We start from the raw sequence: 26,057 nt of genomic DNA on the forward strand, positions 1-26,057 counted from the left end.
AAGGTAGGACCAATTTCACGCATCTAAGAAAACCATCTCCCAAAACAGTGAAATTCTACATAATGGTGTCTCTTTCTAGAAAGCTAGAGAAAATGTTAAAAACAAATGTTGATCTCTGATTACCTGGCATGTAGTTGATAGCTTTGCCTGGAAACTCCCTGCTAGGATACAATAAGAATCATTTTTTAAGATTAGTTAAAAATAGAGTAGAGCCATTTGGACATTATAACACCTGCTCTCATTCCAGTTCAATTGTTTTATTTCATGCCCTAATTTTTGGATTATAGTCATAGAAATGTATACCTGGAACAGCAAAACCTTTCGAAATGTCCACTAGACCAGTACTACTGACATTTTAATATGAATGTGAAACATCTGAAAACCTTTTTAAATTGCAGATTCTGATTAGTAGGTCTGGGATGGGGCCTGAGGTTCTAGTTTCTAGCAAGTACCCAGATAATGCCCATACTGTTGGTCCACGGACAACATTTTGAGTAGCAAGCTCTAGACTCTTCCTCTAGATGTAAGCTTCTTGAGAGAAGGAACCACCTTAATCATCTTTATATCTCGTATACCTCGAAATGATAGGATAATAATGCCTGGTCCAGGATGGACATTACAAAGTATTTGTTAAATCAGACAGAGAGAGAGAGAGAGAGAGAGAGAGAGAGAGAGAAGTGAGAAAGTGAGAGAAGAAAAGAAAGAAGAGAGAGAGGGCAGTTGAGTGAATGGTTTGGATTTAGACTTGCATTGAATCTGGCTCTATAGGTCTTGTGTGATCTTGTGCTTTGAGCCTCAGTTCCATCCCTGTAAGACAGGGATAGTAATAATATCTTTCCTCATGGGAGTGTTGGAGAATATTGAATGTCATACTGTTCATAGGTTAAGAATTTAGGTTCTGTAGTCAGCCAGCTTAGGTTCAAATCCTGACTCAACAGTTTAGTTATTAGTAATGATACTTTGTTCAAGTTACTTAATTTCTCTAAAATGGAGCTAATAATAGTACCAACCACATGTATTTATGTGAAAAAAAAAAAAAAAGGTAAGATCCAGATTAAAATACATGGCACAGTGTCTGGCAATAGTAAGCCTTTTAGTATGAGGAAAGTCTTTATCAATAAAAGTGCACCCTCTTTCTTTGGCAAGCACTTCTCTCTTCTCCACTCCAAAGAATAATAATATTGCTTTAGGTTTTGGATGCTTGCTGGTTATTGTTACCTTAAAGTTGTTGCAATATTAGTAGATTATCCTAGCTTTATCTAGGCAAATATTCACATATTTTAATATTTATTTACCATTCTCATCTCTATGTATAGTTTTTGTTGTTGTGACCCAGGAAGCATCTAACAAAATTTGAGAATCCCTCATTAAGATTTTTAAAAAAGAATTTGGGGCAACTCTTGTCACTATACCCTTCATCAGCCTTTTTTATTTGGTCCCTGTATATCTTTCAGTGTTCATGTATTAAATTTGTATCACGTGGGAGGACTCTTAAAAAGTTATCCCTTTTCTTCTTCTCTTTTCTAAACCTAGAGGAGGAAGACGATTCCATCACTTCATCCTCTGTTCAGTTTTTATGTCGGAAGATTCTTTCTGTACTTTAATCGCTCCTGTTAAAATTGAAGTCTGTTTTCTTTTATTTTCAGTAGAGTTTATTCACCAAGTAAGGCTTTGCTTACCTTTCAGTCTTCCCTTTAAATGCCTTTAATTCTTTCATGTTTTATACTCTCCTTGTTACTTCCTTCTTTCTATTCTTTTTTCTTTTTTTTATGGAATGTTAGAATTTCAGGGAAAGAACTAGAAAGGGTCATTTAAGTTCAACTATGCATCTTTTTTTTTGTTATGAATCTTCAAATGAAACACTATAATCTAGTAAGAACCTGATTGGTAGAGATTAATATAGGAAGATTATCATCCTATTGTACAGCTCATCTTTGTTGGATTGTTGTTGTTGACTTACTTTGGTTTTAAATAACTGCTCTATATTGCTCACCTCCCTTCACACTACCTCAACATAACGCCTACATCCTTTTTAAAGCTTTGTCTATTGAAGGTCACCATGACAGCCACTGTAGGTTTTTGTTTGGTTTTGTTCTCAGAACAGTTGGCTACTTAATAGTTGATTGAATTCTGCTTTATGGGTACAGATCTACCCAATGAAAACTCTTTTTTCAATAATACTTTTATCATACCCAGACTACATGTCAAAGATACCTTTCCCATAGCCTATTTTTAAGTCAATAAAGATTAATTTTAACTCAATTCTTTTGCCAAAGTTCAGTCCTTTGTAACACACAAAGGCATTTTTTTAAATGGTAAGATAACAGAAACTTGTGATAAGCTGCTTGACCTGGTTATTTTAAATGAACTTTTCCATTACTAAAAAGGTTGGTTTTGTTTTGGTTAAAAAAAGTTTACAGAAATACAAAGCAAAGATTTAAAGATTAAAGAGAAGAAAATATTGAAACATCATAAAGAGAATAAAGAGGGTTTCTTTAAGTACTTCATTCTTACTGAGCTAGATTTCCCTACAGCCTAAGCTACTCCTTAAATCCTAAATAGAAGATCCATATTTGGTGTATGGAGGGTTCCTCTGAGTTAATGATGCATGGGCAGTTACACTGAAGAAGGAGCTGAGAGACTGAGAGCACTATACAACCACTCTGGATACAAGATGAGTTCAGTAGCCCAGAATGTGCTGTAGAAAAAGTAGTTAAGTTGGTCAGAGTCAGAAAATTCAATTCAAACCAGAATATCATGGAAGATGAAGCCTTTGAGCTGGCAGGAAGGCATCAGTGAGAGGAGGATGGAGGGTCTCCCGAGTGGAAAGTGGATTCCCACTGCTGCCTTGTTTTTCAGTCTCTACTCTCAGAATGCTTTGATCTTGGTCTCAGTCCTCACTCCATCTTGGGAAGATCATTTTGAAGAGCAGAGAGAGCTGAGATTGGGACATTGAGATAAATCAAATTCAGCAGTATCTGGAATTTGCAGGGTGAGGAATTTGTACTTGAAACTTTTTTAGTGTTGGCGGGGGACAGTGAAGATTTTTGAGAAAGCCTATTAATTCTTACTGCAGAAAGTAGACCAGAAGAGGCAGAATCAGGAAGGCACCTCACACACAATGTGTTTTAATGGTTACTCATTCCAACAGCTCTGTCAGTCAGTTTCATCATTCTCGTCCTACAGTAGTTCAGCAGGAAAGAGCTGGCAGTCATGCAGGGGCTTTATTTTTCTTCCCTTTCTGTTGCACAATGTTTGACTCTACTGAATGCCTCTTGTGTCATGGTGCCTATATTCTTTTCTTCTCTGCCACCAGTCCTCTGCCACCAATTCTGGGGAGTGTGGCCAGGCCAGGAACTTAAATCTGCCACAGGCGGTTTGTTTCTGTTTTGTTCAGTTTGAAAATGTTGAGGCTTTTCCCTTATTTAAAAAATAATAGAAATTTTCTTTGGAAAACAAGTGCCTCCACAAGAAAGGCAAATGGGGACCTTCTGGATAAAGATTTGATAGTCTTGAGGTGGTTACTAAAATTGGCTTGATTAAATACCATCTTTTATTTAATGGCGATTTTATTTTGGAAATCACTTTCATTTTGGAAAGTCCAGCACCCACATTTCCTTAGGCTGCCTGTGTGAAAAGAAAGGTTGCTTTTCCTTGCCCCTCTCCAGCCAGATGTATAAACCTCAATTCTATGCAAAGATTTAAAGTGTTAAGGGCAAAAGAAAGGCCAAACGCTATACAACTGCCAGATTGGTCTCCAAAGATATTGCTTTCATTATGTCATTCTTTTGCTAAGAATCTGAAATACTATTTCTCAGGCCTCTGCCTTTAAGTTTCCTCTGGCTAATCCCATCCAATAGTGGTTTTTCCTTCTCTGGATTCCTTATCTCATCTCAATTTTGCACAGCCTGACATTCCTTTTCTGGTGTTAGCTGGGACTCTCCTCAGCTGGAGTGTTAGCTCCCGCATTTCAGATCAGAGTTTTCTTCACCTTCTTTTTGATCTCTCTCAGTAACTGCCCAGGTCCGAGGCAGTGGCAGATGCTGAGGGAAATAAACTGCAGATTGTGCTGCTTATACCAGGTGACGAACTCAGAGGAAGTTCATAGTATGTATATTGTCTGTCTTTGGTTTATCCTGGCAAAATAATGCAAACTTGAAGAAGTAATGCCAAGGAGAAGCCAGATCCCTTTGCTTAAGGATGAAAAAGATAGACAAAACCAACACTGATGATGTGTATTTTTTATTAAAAATGTTTTATGGTGAAATATGGCATCATTCAAAAAATTATATGAAAATATAATATACACTTTAAAGATATGCTTTAAAATAGTTCAGCTCACATGGCTTTACATTTATTAGTGAAATATTTACTGTGATTGGTTTTTACTAACACCAGATAATTAAATTTCCAGAAGAGCTAAAAAGTGTACCTATTTTACTAATATATGCAGCTATTTGCCTACGAGTGAACTTTTCTTTGAAAATAGCACTTTTTTTAAATGGTGAATTTTTTTTAAAAATTTGACATTTAAGCCATAAAGTTCTGCTATTAATTGTAAATATGGTTCTTAGAGCGTTCTGAATTCCTACTTCTATATATGTGTATAGTTTACTCCACTCAGCCTCTATGAATCTTTCCCATTACAACTTAGGTCCCACTTACCCCATGAAGAGGAATGAGTAACATCCGTTGCTCTTACTCTGTGCCTGAAGCTGGACTGATGTTCTATACGTGCTCTCTCATTTGATTCTCCCAATCACACCATGAGATAACGTAATAGTGCTACTCCTGTTTCATAGATGAGGCAACTGAAGTGGCGTGCCCAGGCCCTCACAGCTAGTGAAGATTCAAACTCAAGTTCTTAAGCCCTTTCATAAAGCCCTAGCTCTGCCCCTAAACATGGACTAATGCCTTCTGCCTTCCCCCACCATAATTTCCTGGTCTGAACTTCTATCGCCTAATGTCTACATCTCCTATTACATACCCTCATGTCTCCCTTATCACCTATTCTAATGACTTGCACATAGCAGGGGCTAAAGGAATATTTGATGGAGAAAGGGTTGTTTCCTTTTTTGCAGGGGAGAGGGAATTCCTATTTAATAACTCTGTACTCCAGGAATGTGAGCTGAGAAGGAATCCTGTCTCTGGTATTCTTTTAAATGCCAACTTTATAGTATTCTTGACATTATCTAATTTTCAGTCGGAGAAAAATCTATATAAAAGTTAACTTACATTGCTTATAGTGTTTTAATTTATTAGTATTAAAATGATTTGAAATTAGATTGATAACTTTCATATATGATATGTTTTGGTAAGTAATAAATCACTTGGATATAACGTTAAGCTTCAAATTATTACCATGAAGTTAAATGTATTATATGTGTTTTTACAGCAAGTTTATTTCTGATCGTGAAAGTAGAAGAAGTCTCACAAACAGCCATTTGGAAAAAAAGAAATGTGATGAATATGTAAGTGTCATTATAAGTATGCTTATTTTTTTTATCACATAAATTGGGACAGATGTTTTTAATTCATGTAGCATGGTAACAACAAAGGCATAGCTACCTGTACTCACTAGGATATTCCTCAGATCCTAAATATTTTCGCAGGAAACCCATTAACAAAAAACAAAACAAAACAAAACAAAAAAACAAACAAAAAAAAATTGGACTGCTGAGGAAGGATTTCTAGAATTTAATTCTGTGTTTGTTTCTAATAGTGCTTTGGAGGGATGAACTTACTTAAGACTGTTTTGCTTAGTGTGAATGTTTGTCTCTTTGTTCAGATTCCAGGAACAACCTCCTTAGGCATGTCTGTTTTTAACCTAAGCAACGCCATTATGGGAAGTGGGATTTTGGGACTTGCCTTTGCCCTGGCCAACACCGGAATCCTACTTTTTCTGTGAGTGTTAACACTGCAGTACTTTCCGTTTTAAAACAGTATTTTCTGTATGTTTCTGTTCAGAAACAGAAGAAACTGAAAATATTTCTAGATAGTTTTTATTTCTTTTTATGTTTTTATTAACTTGGCTAAGTTCCAGTACATACTTTTATGTATTTTGTTTGAATGATTTCCCAAGGTGCACCTAAAGTTTATAAGAACGTGGAAGGATAAAGTCTTTTCATTAATCAAAAATAGCAAAATAAGTATTTTTTAAAAAGGGCTAAAGGATTTGAAAATAGAATTTTTAAATATATTTTTGAACTCTTTACCTGTCATTTTAAATCTTAATGGTCAAAATATTAAGAGGTTTTTAATCCAACCAGTCACCACTGTGGTATTTGGATTGATATGGAACATGTACTATATCCAAAAAAGTAATTACAAATTTGTTTGTGATAAATATTCAAGAAGCATAGACGTTTCCAATGTTTTAAAGATGAGAAATTAACATGTACTTTTCCTCTGAGATTCAGTAAAATGAAAACGGACAGTTTTCTTTTGAAATAAGTTCATTTCAAACTGTCATGAATGGGACTTTCTGCCGTGTACAGAGGGTATATTTTCAGTTGGAACAAGATGAAGACAGATCATAGAATTTATCTCAGGAAAATTCTCCCCCTCTTAGACCTCAGAGTAGTATCAGTGGTGCTTTGCCTGATAAGACAAGGAGGACATTTTCTTCTCCCAGGCACTTGCCTTCACCCCTTGCTGCAGCCACTTCCTTCCCTGGCCTTCCTTGCTCAGTAGTCCTCACTTCCACGTCATCTTGGTGGCAGCATCATTTCCTTGGAAGCAGTGACCAAAATACTAACCCTAAAAATGGTGTGTACTCCTTTAGAAAGATTTAGAAAACTGTGGTGGACTTCCATTGCATCCTATCTCATTACTCAGAGATCAGAAATGCCCATCCATGCTATGCCATATTGGTCCCAGAGCACTAGGGATTAATATTGTCACTTTTGCGTATAAACCCATTAGAAGTGTCCTTCCTAGAATTAAAACAACTCTGTGTAGGACAGTGAATACAATACTTTTTTTCCTTATTGTCAACCTAACTCAGTAAACCCAACTATAGCTTTATGGTGCTGAGTAGATCTTTCTGTGTGGCCTTTCTGCTTATGTATATCTTGAGCCAAGTGCCAGGTTTTAGGATAAAATGACAGAGTTGGACAAAATATTTCTATTGTGATTTTTTTTGTACGTGTGAAATTCTGACCCTCTGAGGACAGATTGTGTAGTTGTATTTCTGAATTTCGGTGCACTGACCTGCAACACCTGACTGCTAGTCCCAATTCCTCCACTAAATGCCTGTGTAGTTGTAAGCAAGTCACTTAGCCACTCTGCACTTCAATCTACTCTTTAAAATAAGGAAACTGCACTAGAAAAAAAAAAATCTCAGAACCTTGCCAGCCTCCAAAACCCTATGGTTCTGTGACTATTTTTAGTCATTCCAAAGCTGGAAATATATTCAGTTCAGAAATGTGTTCTTCCAGTTCAAGATTATTCTTCCCCTTCCTTCCTTCTTCCTTCCTTCCTTCCAGCCTTCTTTCCCTTCCTCCCTCCCTCCCTCCTTCAGGTCCCTCCCTCCTCCTCCCTCTCTCTCTCTCTCTTTCCCTCCCTCCCTACGTTATGTTAACGTAGGGTAAAGAGTCAATTCTTTGATAATGATAACTTTTGTAGCTCTTACTTTGTGCTAGTAGGTACTACTCTTAAGTGTTTGTGATGGGTTCTTACAAGTCTATGACATAGGTACCATTGTTAGTTCCTTGTTTCACAGATAAGGAAACTGAGGCAGAGAGAGTAGGCTTTTATTTTGAAATCTCTCTTTGTCAGCATTCTGGAAATTCCTTTCACTTCTCTTCTCTACTAGATCCCTTGTTTCCTCTATTCCATTAATTTCTCTTTCTGTATTTACTTCCTTGTTTTTGTTGTTGAGAAAGAATGAATAGAAATAAAATTTTTGAGGCCTTCATGTCTGAAAAATGTTTTCATTCTACCTTTACTTTTGATTGGTAGTTTGGCTGGATATAAAAACTCCATACTGGCAATAATTTTCCTTCAGAATTTTGAAGGTATTGCTCCATTGCTTTCTAGTTTTTTTTCTCTCGTAAAGTCCTATATGCTTCTGACTTCTGATCTTTCATACAAAGCCATGAGTTTTGTTTTTTATTTTGCTTTTTCTGGAAACTTGTCAAATCTCTTTGTTCCCAATGGTCTGCATTTTCACAGTGATGTGTCTTGATGTATGCCTGTTTCATCCATCATGTCAGGCAATTGGTACATTCTTTTCTTTTAAAAATTCATGGTCTTCAGTTTGGGGACGTTTCCTTACGTTATTGTTTTGAAGAATTCCTTTCTCCTTATTCTCTTTCCTCTCTTTCTGGAACTGTTACCAAGATTTTGGGCCTTCTAGACTAGTCCACTAATTTTTTGTTCTTTTCTTTATTTTCATTTAAAATTTTTTTACTGTACTTTCTGGGATATGTCCTCAATTTTTTTCTCAGCTCTTTGCTGAATGTTTCAATTCCATTATTATTTTTTATTTATAGGAGATTTTAAAAATTCTTTGAATTTTTTTATAATATACATTTTTTCTGTTTTATAATTTCATTGTCTTCTGTGAGGATTCTAATGATAATTTTTCTCTGTTATGGAAAGATAATAGTATAAAAGATTCTATGTTCCTTTTCTCCCATGGGCATGCTTCAGCCTTCTCACCCAGACTATCTTAAAGCAAATCCCAGCTATCACGTAATTTCACACATAAATATTTTAGTATATTTCTTTAAAATATAAGGACTGTTAAAACATAACTATAATATGTCATACCTAAAAAATTAACGGTTCCTTAATATCAAATATCTAACCAATATTTAAAATGTTCTGATTATCTCATATTTTAGAAAACAATTGGATAGTTCAAATCAGTACTCAAATAAGGTCTATATAATACAATTGTTTGATATGTGTTTTAAGCCTCTTTTAATCTATAGATTCCCCCCATTTCTCTCTCTTTTTTTCCAACAATCTGAATTCTGCTGATTGTTTCCCTGTGGTCAAATAGACTTTTTTGGTTTGTTTTGGACTGTAATTTTAGAATCTTTCCTTCAATATCAGGTAGCCTTTCTTTGACTGCTATATTCCAGAAAAGTTAATTTTAGCCTGATACACATGAGTAGGGCTTGGTAATAGCTTCACTTGAAGTGCTGTTAATAGACTTTTACGTGGGGATCCACCAATGTCAGTTTCTCTTTGGCTGATCAGATTACCCAGAGATCTTCCAATCACCTGCCTGGAGGGTCTGGGCATTGCTGCCATCTTTCTGTAAACTAAGGGGGCGGGAAAAGGTTGGGTGAATATCTCAGAGTGCCATGTGTTCACCTAATCCCAGTTTTCATTATAGTACCCTCTCTCCTGCAAGTTGTGCTGAATGCCTCACCCAGAGGACTTATATTTTCTGCTTTCCAGAGAATGTATCTTCTGACATGTACCTTTTGCCAGGATGAGAGAGGACCAATCACTCAGCTTTACTGAGTAGGTGCCTGGTCTGGAGAATCTAGCTATTTCTTGAAGGAAGTTCCACAGATCCTCTTTATTTTAGTTCATCCCTTCCATTGTTCCTTACTTCCAGTAATGCCACCAGGGCCTTTTGGGAATTCTGTGGCATAAATTGGATTGGTGTTGGCTTTCTCTACTGCCAGTTTAAGATTCAGTTCTGCTACTCTCCAGCTTCTGAAATTTCGTTATTGTCATCTCCTCTCATGTTCTTACTGTCCTAGCAGTTTTATGCCTTTAAAAAAAAATATCCCTCTACTGGGATACCAGGAGGGAGCGGGAGGAAATTCTTATATTCAATCTACGTTTCCTAGAATTAATTATACTGGTTCAGGGATAATTGATCTCTTATCTCATGACTTCCATATCTGATTCAAAGTGAAGATTTGGATAAATTTGACTTTTATAGTTGTAGGAAGATTTCCCTTAGATAAAACTTATAGATCATTTTGGTATTTGCAAGATACATGAATAGGAAGCACAACACATCAGCTCTTCAGGTTAAAGCTCATGAAAGTAGTTGTATAAAGACCCAAACTTCTAAGTTTTTTATAAAATGGAGAACTTCCCTATCTCAGAAAAAGAACTCACTCCGTGTGTTATAAAACCAGCTGCTCCTACAGCTGCTCAAAGCCAAGAAGCAATTGGCAGTATCAAGATATTTCATTTGGTTACAGGGCCCTGTTCCAGACTCATATTGGCCAACATGGAAAAAAGAGTCCAAGCCTGTCCAGGCTTCTTTAGAAAAGCAGCTGGGAAGGCTCCTCTATGTCTCACTGAGGCTGGTTCGGGCTCTTCACTGGGGTCATCTGGAAACTTTCTGGGGCAATTTCTTTTTCTTGGATGAGTTTGGGGCTTATTTTTTTGACCTAACCATAATGACTGTCCTCCCTGTTTAACACACATCTGATTCAATTAGATTCAATGAATCTGCTCTATTGTAAGAGTGCTGTTTGGTTCTGTGTTTCCCTGAATTCTGAAGCCTTATAATTCCATCAGAGGAACAGGAAGTATGGTAATGGGGAATCTCAGTTTACAGTTGTCCTGAAAGTATGTATTCTCTGTTGGAACTGAAATGGGGCTGTATCCTGAAGCAGCAATTCAGGAATGTGCTGAGGCACAATACCTCAGGGTAAAATGTACCTATTGAATTGAGTTTTCCTAAGAGTGAGGATCCAAGGGAAAAGCAATGGATGCTAAAGAAATCTTCTTCCACTGTAACTTCCTCTTCTATCACTAAACTTTTAACAGTTTTCCTATAACTCCATCATAGTAAAAGTAGGGATTGGCATGGAAGCAAATATTGGCATGGAAGAATGATTGGTTTTTCTTTTGTTTGTTTGTTTTTTTTTATTTTACATTACTATCTCCCTCACCCTAGCCCAAAACAGTAAAGTTAATTTTCTAAAGATTTCTATAAAAGGCATACATTTAATAGAAAATGAATCTCTTTAGAATATATCATCTTCTCATAGTGTCAGGAAAATGAGAAGTTTATTACACCATACAGAATCTGATAAAGCAATAAATGCTTTATATTTTTCCATAATTTCTTAGCATGTATTATTATTATTATTTTAAAAATTTAGCCTTTAAGTTTAGAACCATGAAAAAGGAAAATGTAATTCATTACACTTCTGGGAACTCAAAGAGATATCATAGTTTATTGTAAACACTGAGTTTGTGAATAATCTGTTTGAATTGACAGCTGTGAAACAACATTACCATCTGTATAAATAATAGCTTAAATTTTATTTTGGTTGATTATAATCTCAGACATTTTGGGGTCTTGTTTTCCATTTTCCTATGTCATTTGGATAGTGTGTGAGAATAAAAAAGATAAGTATCTAAAAGCACACTTTGAAAAATGGCATACAAGAAGACTTTTATTAATTAGTATCAATCCCATAGGCCTGTTCCATATGAGAAGTTAATGAGAGAGAGAGAGACAGACAGAAAGACAGACGGACAGACAGACTATCAGTGCCTGGAACATAGTGACACTGCGTAGTAAAAGTTTGTTAAAATGTTAATTTGGTAGTCACTACATAATGATTAACATTTACTGAACAGTAACTATATATGCCATATTGTCTCATTTAATTCTCACCAACAACACTATGGAATATTAACGCCATTTTATAGATGAAGTAACCGAGGCTTGATAACTACTTAGAAAGCAGGGGAGCCAGGGTTCCATCCAGGCTTTCTTGACTCTAGAACACATGAGATCTAAAACACTACTTCCTTTTAGTGATGACTTCTTTAGAAACCAAACTTGCATTATTAATGTACATTATGATAATTTTTTTCTTATCGATGGATACTTGCAAGTTAATACTTTAGCTTTTAAATCACCTTTAAAATCAGTCAGTATTCCTGAATTATTTGTCTACTGTTCCACCAAGAACCATCGCCTTCATTGTAATGAAAAGTTTTGCAGTATCAAGTGTAACAAATTATAGTTTGGGGGTGGTCATGTTCCTGATTGGGTCAAGTAAAATATATGCCTAAAGTATATTGCAAAACCAATAAACCTTCTGAACTGCTTCCTATTTGTCATAATAGCTATGCCTAACTTTGCTCATGTGCTATTTAAGATTTCTCACTGCCTTCAGGAGCCCCTGGATTTAATTCTTGGTAAGGATTTAACTAAACTTTTTGTTTTTAAGAATTAAAAACCAAGTAAAAGCAAAGTCAAATAATGCCAAGTCTATTATTAGGGAATTGGTTCAATAACCATAATAGTTCCATAAACTAAAATGTTAGACTACTATTTAAAAGAGTAAAATAGACTTATATATACTGGTGTGGAAAATTTTTTCAGGAATATTATTATGTAAAAACAAACAATATTGGGTGGAAGTGAGCAACAAGGGAGATTGTGTATATGTGCATATATTGCACAGACTATTTGGGGAGAGTACAAAAGAAAACTGTTGACAGTGGTTACTTCTGGAGAGTGACAGGATTTGAGGATGGAGTGGGAGTGGAAAGTTTATACTCTTTAAATTATCTTTTTTACTATGTGCTTTTAGGGAAAGAAACTGTTGAAAATAGTTGTTTTTTAAAAGAACTTAAAATCAGTGTAATAAGATTTTTTCTTTTTCCTCTTACCTCCAGAAACCTTGAGAAAAAAAATATTTTGGGGGTAGCTATTTAGACCATGAGAACCAGAATGAGAAATTGGTGCTGTGCTACCTGTTCTAAACTATATTTTCAACCTTATCTGCCTTCTGATTGCCTCTGCATCAACCACATTTAACCTCCCTCTTTTCTGTAGAGGCTGCCTGCACTGTGCCTGTCACCTCTGTCTTTCTAGCCCTCATGCCAGTCCATGGAGATGTGCATTCTCATTGTACATCCTGACAGTCCTATAAAGCCCAGGTCAGATGCCATATTCAACAATGTTTCTCTGAGGATCAACCTTCCATCTCTTTTCAGTGTAATCTTTCTCTTTCTAATAGCAAGCATTACTTCCATTATTTAGGCATTTATTTTATCTTCCTTATTGAACTCTGAGCCCTACAAAGGGAGGAGTAACATCCCATTCTTCCTTGTTCAATTCATCCATCTCCCCCAAACAACATCTAAAACAGTGCTCACATACAGTCGATTCTCAAGAATGTTTCATTGAAATAAATGAATGAATGGATAAGTAAGATTTTGCAAAACCAAAAACAAGCCTTTGGGGCAAAACAATAGCTCTCATAGTTGTTGCAAACTTATCAGAGGGAAAGGAAATTAACTGAAAGTTTAGTTCACCATCACATTTTAAGTGAGCTGTGGAGATGTAATGATAATAACCAGAACATTATCAAGGTTACTTTTCTGGAAATGCCTCCTTCATTTGAAAATTCAAAATAGTTCAGAGACTGTTAAGATATACTATTGCATTGTATATCTTAACTTAGAAGTTTGGATAGTTGTCAATTTATAGCAACTACTTTCACTTTGTGGTGGATTGTGAATTCTCTCTCTCTCTTAATATTTGCCTTTATGGACCATTTATCATTATCCTACCACCAAAAAGATGCAGCACTGTGTCGTCTATAATTACAGTGTTTATAAACAAACTGGTAAATAGCCACATCAGTAAGGGTAAATCTAAAAAATAAAGTTCTCTGTAAACTAAGTTCAGACTATCAGGTTCCTTCTCCCTTTAAATTTAGTGTTTTACAATTGAGCTTACATAAGGAATAGGCAGAAATAGAATTAGAACCCATCAATACATGCCGTAAGTACTGTTATATATTATAAGTATTTTTGATCGTTACTGTTGTGTTGCCAAAATGAGCTTCTCGTTATCGGGAGGATTGTGTTCTTAAGTGATTGTGTCAGCATAGTTCTCTTTAGTCTCTAAATCTTTTTTTTTTTTTTTTTTTTTTTAGCAAATTCTGCTAAAGAAGAGTGAGATTGCAGTGTATCTTTGAAAATACTGTATTTCGTGACCTCCATTTTGGAGCACTGAGTTTTTCTTAGCCTGCAAGAGGCAACTTATTCTTGAACTTTCATTGCTTTATTACCTTATATGTTTATTCCAAAAAGTTTGAATCACAGCCACCAAGATGATCATTTTGCTCTTAGAGGTAACAAAAATGGTCTGTGCAATAGTTCTCATGTTATTCCTTGTAAATGTTGTCTTCTCTGTGCACTGCTAAGCAGGCAGTTCTTTGCCTCCTAAGGAAAGACCAAATTGGATCTTGTGATATAAAACTGGCGGAAGAGGAAGTCAGTAAGGAAACCCTGCTCTCCCGGATGATCCTAGGAGGTCCATGGATATAGTTACATTCATCTTCCATTTTGTCAATCAGTTACTTGTTTTTAAAATTCTTTGAGTAATAATCACCGTTCCTTAGAAATGATCTGAAGAGAAAATTGTCCTTCAGCTGGCAGCAAAATTCATGGGCATGAGAGTCTCTTGTTTAGGAATAATAATTCTAGAAGGGGAGAAATGGCACATTCAGGCTTGCCAACATTTGAAATACATGTAAAAAGGACAGTGTTATTGCCACTGAATTCTATTGAAATTCATTGGATTAAGAAGCTTTTCAGAAACAGGGAAATAGGAAAGTGGTGAGTGTTGTGCTAAAAACGAGTGCCTATTTTGTAAACAGAAAGAGTTGGCAGGAGTAGGAGTTGAGTCCCACCCATTGTTTTTTTAAAAAGTTGAGCAGTTATGCTTAGTTGGTGAGTCATCTAAGATGTCTGATAAGGGGTTCCAAGAAGTCAATTCTCTGAGAAGGAGGGAGGACGTGTGTGTGTGCGTGTGTGTGTGTGTGTTTACGCATGCACGTATGCACATGCGCAGGAGAGTGTAAACTGAGCTCAGTCTTTTGGATGATGAGTTGCATCCCATGTGGCAATTGCTACCCCTAGACAATAGTGTGACCTCCATTTTGGAGCACTGAGTTTTTCTTAGCCTGTAAGAAGCAATTTGACTATACTAAAGTTTTAACAGTATTATTCACCTCCATGATGCAGAAAATGCCTTTTCTGGGTTATGGTAGGCGAGGTATGTATCAGCACAGTAGATCAGATAGTCCAGAAGTTGGTATTTTCAAGGTTACCTTGAACTTTTATTACACAAGGAGTGGTAGTTGGATTAGTAGATTGGAAAACTGCCCTCATGTGGGTTAGTTAGTTTTGCTTTGTTCTAGGGCCACAGGCTTCACCTTACATCAGGCACATGGTATCACTGATCTACATCTATATCAGCAAACTACAGCTTACAGACCAAAGCCACCTGCAGCCTCTTTTTGTATGGCTTGCTAGCTGAGAATGGCTTTTGCTTTTATAAAGAGTTTTTTTTTTTTTTAAGGAAGATAGTTATAAAGTATACATTTTTTATGAGATATTTATAACAACCCTATTTATCATCCTCATTTTATAGATAAAGATTCAGACATTAAGTAATTTGTCCAGGAGGAGGACACTAACTGGTGATGGGAAGAGGGAAGGGAGGGCAACAAGCCCATGGTTTAGTCCTCTTAACTCTCCCATCTCTCCTTAAATGTGCATTGTCACCATGGAAACAGAGTAAGAAAGTATGGATGAAGCCCAAATCCATCATTCCTAGTAAAATGGAAGTCCAAAATACCAAGTACAGAAATTCCTTTATTTAATGGTTATATGTAATTTTTATTTTTACTGAGGAGTTACATGTTTAAAAGGTAAGGATCTAGGTTTGAACAGAAGGGAAACCAGTTATCCTTGTGGAATGTAAGAAGAGGAAGGAGGACATGTTGAGTTATAAATGGAATGCCCGCAAAACCCACAGCCTCTACCAATAGGCAAAAACAGGAAGTGGTGGTGGCATATGGCTTTCTTTCTTACTGGTACAACTTCCTCATTTAAACTCAGACCTCGTCCTAACTTTTTTAACCTCACAAAGTATCAACTAAAGTGACAAATTCTATTTCTATCTGCATACTTCTTTTAAATACTTCTTTCTTTTTAGGATTTTATTAGATACTATTTGATTTGGTCACCAGTGGTGCATATTTCTTTCTCTAAACAAAACAAAAAACTAACCAACAGTGAGGCTAGTTTAGAGCAGCTTTGCACCAAAGAATTTAGATTTCTCTACAAGGAGAAAAATAGAAGAAATTGTTCAAATAATTAACCTCCACCTGTTCTCTGACCAACCTTTTAAAACCATCCCTTTTGTTCCCTAGTTCAATTTATAAATATTGCAAATGATTACATGCTACCAGATCCTAGTATACTGGTCCTCTGACCCTCAGAATGTTGAAATTTAATCAGGATTTAATGACTAAGAAGTCCACTTTGGGACTAATTATATATTTCTGCTTCTTTTCATAAGTGTTTTGTGAGCTCTTTAAATGAAATAGGGACTATATTAATGAGCCTGGGACTTAAACAAATGCAGCCTCCCTATCCCCCCAAAAAGGTTGGAATAATAATACCATCATTTGGAAGGTGGTTTATATTTTTCATATTAATACTTTTATCGTAAAATTAAAATAACCATTAAAGACCATTTGAAAATGCATAAAATAAATATTACATAAGGGAATTTTCTAAAGTCTCACTTTTAAAACACAAGCTATGTTAATATTTCATTCCAAGTTTTTTGTCTCCTCTTAGGTCTTACTTTTTACAGTCATTCCTCTCTGCACATTTGCCTTCGGCAGACAGTGTAGCATGATGGGTAAGGACTTTGGAGTGTGACTACCAGGGCTTGAGGGCTCTATGCTAGTGACCTCAGACAGAATATTTAACCTCTCTGAACTTCAATTGCCTATCTGTAAAATAGGTAGTAATAGTACTATTCATAAGTGAAATACTTTAAAAGGTGTTTAGCATGGGCCTAACGTAGTGAATACCTCTAAATTTATTTTTAGTAATGATCAATAAAATGTTTTATTGATTATTTTGAATTCCCATTAAAGTAAATTAAAGCTCTAGGAAATGCATTTGTATGTAAAAGATAATCTTGAATTTTTCAAAATATTTAAAAATTTCACATGTATTAGGGACTCAGGACATCTTATTCCTCTCACCTCACTTTCAGGCATGTCTCATTCCACTTGAGTTCTCATTAAATAAACACTTCTTTCTCTGTGTCTCCTATCCTCTCCACTTAAAGCCTCCAACTGACATGCCTTCTCTGGGCCAGGAACCAACCATACTACACCACAGCACCTCTGTAATTACCCTCCAGACACTCTACTTCTGATCACAACCTCTTCTACTTTCAGGCTCCTGCCTTGGATACTCCCACTATACCTGCCCTTGAATGTCATTGAGAACGTATGGTCTGTGCTTCCTTCCCTATCCAGCTTAGATGTATGTCATGGTCCCTCACTTACACCCCTCTCTTCCCCACACCCTAAATATTCTTTCTCCTCTGGCTCTTTGTCACACTAGCCTGGAAACCCCTGAATCTGTCCTCTGTAACCGCACAGACGGATGACACTTTAAATTCTTGGTGTTCATACTCATTTGAGTTCTCCATGATGCCCAGACCTTCCTTTATCCCCAGCTAGTGCTCTACTCTTCTCAGCATTGTTTTCAAAGCTTTATTCAATTCATACAGATATTTCCCTTAGGAAGAATTGGGAATGGAATGGAAGAGCAGGGAGAGTTAGCGAAGATAAAAGATGAATGAAAAAGTACAGGAGGGTGGAGACAGTTTGGAAATATAGAAAAAAGGTAAGAGGTAGAAGAGAGTGAGGGGCAAGCCAGCAGCAGGGGGAGAGACTGGTGAGAGATGGTTGGCAAGTAAACAATATGTTTCCTACAATTTGTCCAATTCCTTTGTACTGGAGTTTTAAATTTCCTAGTAAATATTTTGCCTCAATCAGCATATATGTCTGAGTTTTAGAGTGAGAGGTGGAGGATTGGTGTGAGATGCTGATAGATAAAAGCAGGACTAAAGCAATAAAGACCACTTTTCCTCCAGTGCAGGAGTTTTTATATGAACTCTTCTGCTCATTTAATGAGGATGGTAAAAGTTTATACTTTTAACTGGGTTTAGAAGACAAATTATTATATAGTATGGTGAGCCTCATATCCCTTTTGGAAGAATGGAGACATGACCGTGGGAGGAGGGGTGTGGAGTTGAAAATAATTTAAAAACATATACCCTGGTGAAGTAAGTAATGCCCTATTACCCTGAGGAATTTGACCTGAAGAAGTAGATGAGACCTTACTTTCACACTGAGAGCTGGTCAGTGTCTCACAGGAAAGATAATAATTCAATAATTCCCTTCATTGCAGTCTCACTCGGGCAGCTATGGGGTCCATGTTACAGGTAATCGCACTGTAATGCTGTCATGGCACCCCACCTGCAGTGTACGGGCAATTTGTTTGTCAGCGGTTGTGACAAACAAAAACACTGAGATGTATATAACACAGGGCCAGAGCTCACAGGTTTAAATCCTTACCGCTCCGCATGTGGGCCATGGACCAGCAGCATCAGCACTACCTGGGGCTTGTTAGAAATGCAGAATCTCAGGTCCCACCTCAGACCTGAATTAGAATATTCATTTTAGCAAGATGCCAATGTAATTCATATATATACATTAAAGTCTGAGAAGAGCTGCTTTAAACTTTGGCAAGAATGGGGACAGGGAGAGTCATGCTGGGGAGGGTTGCTAAGGATACTTTATTTTCTGAGTGGAATGGGTCCCGGAAGAGTTGAAAGCACTCACCTGCATGGCAGCCCTGAACGCCCCCATCTGAACTATTTCTGGGTCCATGGCAGTGACTGCTGCTTCATATCCATCTCTTCCAGGGACCCTGATGCTGCGTTGGGAGTATGTCACATGATTTCTTGTTATATAACTAGGCTTTTAAAATACAGTAGCCTCATCTCCCTTAAAGTGTTGTAGAGTTGGTTTATTTTTTGGGAGGGGTATAATTTTTATAGAATAAAATTCCCAATTTAAAGGATAGGATTTGATAAGTATACCCAGATTATAGTTGTAAAATCACCGCCACAGTCATTGTATAGAATGTTTCAGTTGCTTTAAATGTTTTGGTTCCATTTATTGTCATAGCGATCCATTTTATTAGTGTTTGGTACTTTAAAAAAATGAAATTTATTATACCATTGTCCAAATAATCTTAGGGTAAATTATGCAAGAACAAAAAATTGCAGTCCTAGCAATATGATTCACAACAATGATGAAGAAATTTTTTTACAACAGATGTTTAGATGTTCATTGTTTAAGATATGAGTCAAAATTTTCTTGCAGCAAATAGAGTGAATGTGTCTAGGACTACTGTCAAGAATATTTAAGAAGTCATAGAGAGCAGGAGTATGGCCAGAGAACTGGAAATGGGCAAATTTTAGAAGTGGTAAAAAGCTGATCCCAAGCAACATTCTAAAGCAAATTATTAAATAGCATTTTATGTGTAATTACTGCAGAAAATATTGCTCTATAGAGGCCAATAGGGTTTTCCTAAATAGTCGTGCTAAACAAACTTCATCCTTCGAGAGAAGAGTGAACAAGCAGGTCATAGAACTGCCTTAGAGTGTATCTTGATTTTAGCAAGATATGTGGTATAGTCTCACATGACTTACGAATGGGACTCTAATATTTGTAAGTTCACTTATTCTTTGCTAGGAGTCTGCTCTGTGCTGTGTTTAGTATTGTATATAAATAGGTAAATAGGACAGACCATGATTGTGAATTAAATTATTATGGCCTGTCCTACTGTCCAGTAATGAAGAAACATAATAAAGCAATAGAATAAAAAAAAGATTGCTCTGGCTGCTGTGGGTGGAAGATGGATCAGAGATTATCACACTTGTCCAGGAATTAAAGATAATAGAGGCTTGGATTAGAATAGTGGCAGTAAAAATGGAGGGGAAGGGAAGCGTATAGATTTGGGTTATATTTTGGGAGCAGAAATGATAGGACACTTGCCAGTGAATTAGATATGAGGGAAGAGAAAGTAGATGAGAAATCAAGGATGGCTTCCAGATTTCTGACTTGAGTAGTTGGCTAGATGAGGAAACATCTTCCAGATGGTCTTGTTCTATTCAAAGTTAGTACCAGTGACTTGGATGAAGGCAGATTCAAGATATGAAGCTTGATGAGGTAGTTGATACATAGGTAGAAAGGATCAACAATTTAAAATATATCACAAGACTTGAAAGATAAGATGGAATAGAAATAAGTGTGGAGTCCTGCACTTAAAATAGTACATAGGCTAGAACCAGGAAGATTAGCCTGATAGCGGTTCACATTAGAAGCTCAATAAGAATGAAAACTATGACATAGCTGTCATAAAAACGAATACTAAAATAAGTTACCTTTAAAAAGCATGACATCCAACTCAAATTAATAATTTTACTGTGCCTTGCACTGTTTGAACCAAAACTGATGTGACAGTATTATGCTTTTCTTGGCACACAGCCATTGAAAAGGATGGGTGAGAGAACCTGGGCCATGACTGTGATGTAAACAGCTTGAACACTCCATCACAGAATGAACATCTGAAAGAATTAAAGATGTTTAAGTCAATGATCTCCATCAAATGGACCGTTAGGTGGAAGAAGGTTTAGATTTCAAGTAGATTCAAATAGGTCCAGAGAGTAAAATGAAGACCCAAGGACAGAAATAGCCTCAATAGTTTCAGCTCAGCCTCACTTCCAATGCACAGTACTTTGCAGAAAAAGGATGGGCTGTATATGTGTCCCATGTCAGAGGACACTTTGTAGACCTCAATGCTTATGTGTGGGCATGGAGCATAGAGGTCTCCTGTCTTGGATGAAAAGCTGGACAGTCTCCGAAAGGGTCTCCCTAATCTGGAAGTCCAGAATTCTGTTTCCTAACAAGCCTCTTTCTTCTCAGGGAACACAACATCTTCTAGGATGTCATTGTACCACATCTTCCAAAGTGTTGCTGACACAAGGTTGTCTAAAGTTCCTTGGCTACATTCTTCACAAGACTAACTCCTACTACTGCTTCCCAGGGCCCAAGTTCAGTTACATGTTTAGATCCCTTTCTCTTCAAGGCTGAACGTAACTCTGAAATAGCAACACCATGACACCATGGCCTGTCCTATTTACCTACTTACATACAATACTAAACACAGCACAGAGCAGACTCTTAGCTAAGAATAAGTGAACTTACACATATTAGAATCCCATTCGTAAGTCATGGGAGACTATGCCAACTCAACTGCCTATTGCTGAGGTTTAGTTCTCATTGAAACATGCCCTTATAGCAAGGAGCTTTTGCCCCAGCCATAGCAAAACTTGTGGTCAGTGGTTAGCACTGTGAATGCATACACGCTATCCAAATGAAATGAAAAAATGAATCACTCATGTTCCTCTTAGCAGAGGAATACCAGCTTATGTTTATCTTCCAGGAAACAACAATTATATGCACAAATATCTAATTGAACAAATAGGAGCACAGTCATGCTCAAAATAGAAATATTCAAATAAGTCATTATTTTCTCTCAAATCATTCCTCCTGCTCTTTTTTTTATTATTGAATTTCTTTGGAAGCAAAAATCTCCTACCTCAAGAGGGAATAAATTACAACTCAGAGGATACTAGGAAAATATTTAAATTAAAAAAAAAATAAAGTTGATTACTTTAAAATTCTTAGAAGATCATTATTTTTATGGTGACATTGGTTAATGAAATCTAGTAAGTTTCAGGTATACAATTTAACTGGAAGATCATATTGACATGCTAATTTTTAAATTTATTAGGTGACATGGGTTAATAACATATGTTTCAAGTGTACAATTCTATAATATATCATCTGTATATTTCATTGTGTGCTCACCACCATACATTAGACCTCCTTTACCCTCTTCACTCTCCTCCCATCCCCCTCCCCACACTTCTTGTCCATGTGTCTGAGTTTATTTTCTTTTAGATGTCACGTTTTCTGTGCCTCTGACATCTCTGACTGGATCCTCTTAAACTATCCTAGGATCTGTTATAGCCAATTAGACAACTTATTGCTTCTTTCTAAGCATCTAAACAAAGAGGTATACTTTTCTAAATTTCAGTGCCATTAATGCTGGAATCTGTTATAGCCTAAAGTAGTCTTAGGATTTTACATACAGAATTTGCTCATTTTGTAGAAAATGATTTGTTTTTATCGGTTTTCAGTCTTTGGAGGGAAGATCTATATTTTGGGAGAGATAGAGAGGAGAGTCTTCAAGGGTTGGGTGGTTAAAAGACAAAGGCTGTCAGACTCTCACTACAGGTCCTTTTGCCTGGGGTGCCGTGTTATGTCTCTTAAATATGAGAACAAGAGAGTTTTCATCACTGTGAGAGGACCCCATTCTGCTGCTGTTAGCGTAGGGAGGAGGAGAAGTGAACTCCCTACTAAGATCTCCCCATCAACACTTTTCTCCCACATGAAAAAGAGGTGGTAGGAGTTTATAAAGAGATCCTTTACCTCTTGTCAAGGGCCACAGGCCAGCTGAGCATCATCTACAAAGAGATTCGGCCTAAGAGAATGTGCTAAGAGGCAACCATGTGCAAGAACCACGTGGTCCCAGGAGCTACTAGCTGAGGGAACAGAAGTTTCCTTAGAATGTTTCTTTTGCTAACAAGTACCCAGTTCTCCCAGACTTAGGGCCTTTGGTTAATTATTATGTAGATGTTAGTAATTGTCCCTTCTGCTAGGCTCTTAGCTCCTACAAAGTCGTACTCTTTACTCATTAGCCTGGGGCTGGGTGGTAATATCCCCTCCTTTCCCCAGGTCAGTCCCAGGAGAATTGACTCAACAGGGTACATGGTCACTCTAGAACAGCACGTGACTAATGCTGTTGGGAAGCTCATGGTATTTTGTGTCACACAGAATTTTCACATACACACGTAGAAGCTGCCACTTAGTGTTCAGTGCCCCTAAAAACGTGAGTGAACTTGGAGTAAAACTCAAAGCTTACTTCTTCAACATAAATATTGTTTATCTTATAAGATGAAAGAAACATCATACCACAATTGTATCCTGTATCTTATTCTCTGGTAGAGCACATCAAATTATGTTCCATTACATATCCTAAAACTACTGGGTTGGTTAATAAATGCTTGCTCTCAGTTTCTTATATCCCTCAACCAAAATAGATAATAAGGGACTTTTCTTCTTAATCACCCTCCTACTTAGGGATCTCAGCTAAGTCAATATACATACATATGTACGCACATACATACATATATACATACATATGTCTGTACATACGTACATACGTGTGTGTGTGTGTGTGTGTGTGTGTATGAATGTATTTCTTTAGTCATATCTTGACTTAAATTCCCCTTTATTAGCTGGTCCCCTTTATTTATTAACCTTCACCCAAAGTGCTAGGTTTTCTTTCTCCCAGTATCTGTTACCTCTGCTAAGCTCTGTCCCTCTTATGTTTTCTGTCCAATCTCTGGCAGCCCATCTGCTCTACAGTTGACCATTCTATATTCCCCTTTTATCTCTTCATGGCTATACTGAACGTAGGAGAAACAAATTGCTGTAATACCTAAGAGTAAGGAGCAGTCTTTCTGCCTGGGGCAAGGGAAGGCACCTGAGGAAGTGACGTCTGAGCTGGGTCCAAGGGCAGTGGTTCAACAGGTGTGCAGGGGGAGAAGGGACTGGGAAGAGACAGCCTGCACAGAGAGACCTGTATGATGTGCCAAGTACCTGTTAATAGCACTTGCAAGAAAAATAATTGCCTTAATTACTCAAACACAGAATCAATTGCAGTAATATATTGTTCTAGGGATGTTTTTCCCTCCATCAGGAAGTGAGTGGTTTCATCTGGGGGACCAGAAATTTTTTCTTTGTAATAAATAGGCTTTATTTTCAATTACTATGTTCTCTTTAACCAAATGATTTAGAAACAACCTATGTAATCTCCCACATCAGGTGCAAAAAAAGTGAATTATCTCAGTGGTCCGATGTATAGACTCAAAAATAGCCATGAAGTAATTAGATGAAAGGAACTTAAGACATCATTTGACTTGTGTCTCTATATTATAGTTGAGAAATCTAGGGATGGGAGAAATTGAGCTAGTTGCCCAAAGTCACATGGTCACTGACCTAAGGGTCTCTGAAAGCCTTTCCCTAATCCCCACAACCCTTTCTCACACTTTCTTACTTGGATGTAACATAAACGGCACCACAGACTGCAAAGCTTTCTTTCTAAAGCTATTTTAACATCATCCCAACTGAAATGGTACCAGAGAGCTATTTAGGCTTTGAGTTACGTAAAGGATTTGAACCATTAGTTATTCAGATTCTAATGAGCAGTTCTTTATTTGGTAGAATGTTTTTGTCCAGGATTTTAAAGAGGGTGTGACTAATAGGTTCCAAAATTTGGATACAATCAACAAATAGCGTTAACCATATAAGTAAACCTTTGCCCTTCTAAAATGTAAGGTCAGAGTATGTTCTTTTATAATCATTACAAAACTTATTTTCTTTGCTTTAGGATACTCTTGTCTTCAGTGACACTGCTGTCTATATATTCAATAAACCTTCTGTTGATCTGTTCAAAGGAAACAGGTAAACTGATAATATGTCTAATTTTGTTAAAGCCAGAGTGAATGATTTTGATGCTAATATTGTGAACAAATTGATGCTCTCCCTGTTCAGCAACTTGATTATTAAAGAAAAAGAGTACTTTGACATACAGTCACTGTAAGACCTATAGTAGAAGTTACCTAGAGATATTCATACAGCAACATATAAATTAAATTGTCATGAACAATGAGCAATAGTGTTGTCTTTTAATGGAACCCACAATTACGCCTGTTTTTCTAGTTTAAGATGACTTCATTATAAGGGCTTTGGTGTTTCCTTGAGTCTTTATAAATTCAGAACACAGATCCCATGTTTTTATATTATAGCCTCTGAGTTTTAAGGTAAACAGAGCTTTCATTCTCTTTTGTACATATTCCAAGGAGAAAATGCTACTCCCAAGTCAATGTGGGATTGAGTGTGCTATAAAAAGATTTCAAGTTCTCTGGGCAGTATAATACCTGAAGTGTTTATTTTCTACTCCTGGGATATGGGATTATGTTTGTAATACTTTGACTTTTACATGAGCTAAAACCACGTTGGCCAACTATTACTGTATATAGATGACTGCATTTAACTGGAACATTTTGTGATAAATTGAAGATCTAACCACTGTCTAGTTTACAGTCTTACGAGAAATTAAACAAAACTTTAATTTAGCCTGACTCATATTGCTTTCTGTGGACCTTTTGAAAACGTGAGTCATAAGGAAATATAAACACTTTTTAAAAAAATGAATGGTTTAGAATCTTAGTATTTATTGAGATGAGCTAATTGAATACTTTAGAATTTTGCTATAGCCAAATTGTTCTTTAGACAGACTTATCTACTATTGTTTTTTGTGAGTTACATGCCTTTGAACTAAATTTTAGAATTTTGATGTTGTGACTATTACATGTTTCTAAGCTTGTTATTATATTTAGGACACTTGAGGCATTGGTGGAATATTATTAGGATAATTCTTGTTAGGCTAATCAGTGCAGGTAATTAATTCAAAAAGAACCTTTTGTCACAACTATCAGAATTTTTATTTTTAAATCAAATCTTTATTTTAATGATACTCACCAAACCTGAGAATGAGATCAGAGTGGGAATTTCCCCCCATTAAAGTAAAAAGCCTACTTAAGGTACTGAAAAAGAAGCCTTATGACCTAATAGTTTAATTATAATGCTTTTTTAGCCAATCTGAAAAAGGAGAAACGGTGGTCATGTCTGACATTTAAAAATGTTAAGAGGTTGTTTTATAATGAAAATGCCTTAACCCTTGCAAAGCCAAGAAGACTATTTATGTGATTTTGAGAAAGACATGAAATAACTTGGGTAATAGTCAATAGCATGATGAAATTTTGACTATCTTTTTTAACTGTTAGAGTCCTGCCATTTCTTGTATTCTCAAATATGATTTTTAAATAGGCTGCATGGTTTATGAAAAGCTGGGAGAACAGGTCTTTGGCACCACAGGGAAGTTTGTAATCTTTGGAGCCACCTCTCTGCAGAACACTGGAGGTAAAAACAAACAAACAAAAAAACTGCTTTTCTATA

At 36.5% G+C, this 26,057-nt stretch overlaps 1 protein-coding gene across 12 annotated transcripts in view; it reads left to right on the top strand.

Annotated features, from left to right (window-relative positions):
- Window positions 1-26,057, top strand: part of SLC38A1 (solute carrier family 38 member 1) — a 56,155-nt gene that overhangs the window by 18,739 nt on the left and 11,359 nt on the right. For all 12 annotated transcript variants that reach the window (XM_039882224.1, XM_039882220.1, XM_039882219.1 and 9 more), the window contains 4 exons: window positions 5,396-5,471; window positions 5,789-5,904; window positions 24,427-24,500; window positions 25,929-26,021. In XM_039882224.1, coding sequence (XP_039738158.1) covers window positions 5,396-5,471; window positions 5,789-5,904; window positions 24,427-24,500; window positions 25,929-26,021 — 359 coding nt within the window. The remainder of the gene's footprint in view (window positions 1-5,395; window positions 5,472-5,788; window positions 5,905-24,426; window positions 24,501-25,928; window positions 26,022-26,057) is intronic.

This window comes from Pteropus medius, unplaced genomic scaffold (assembly GCF_902729225.1).
Source record: "Pteropus medius unplaced genomic scaffold, Ma_sr-lr_union100, whole genome shotgun sequence".
NCBI lineage: Eukaryota > Metazoa > Chordata > Mammalia > Chiroptera > Pteropodidae > Pteropus > Pteropus medius.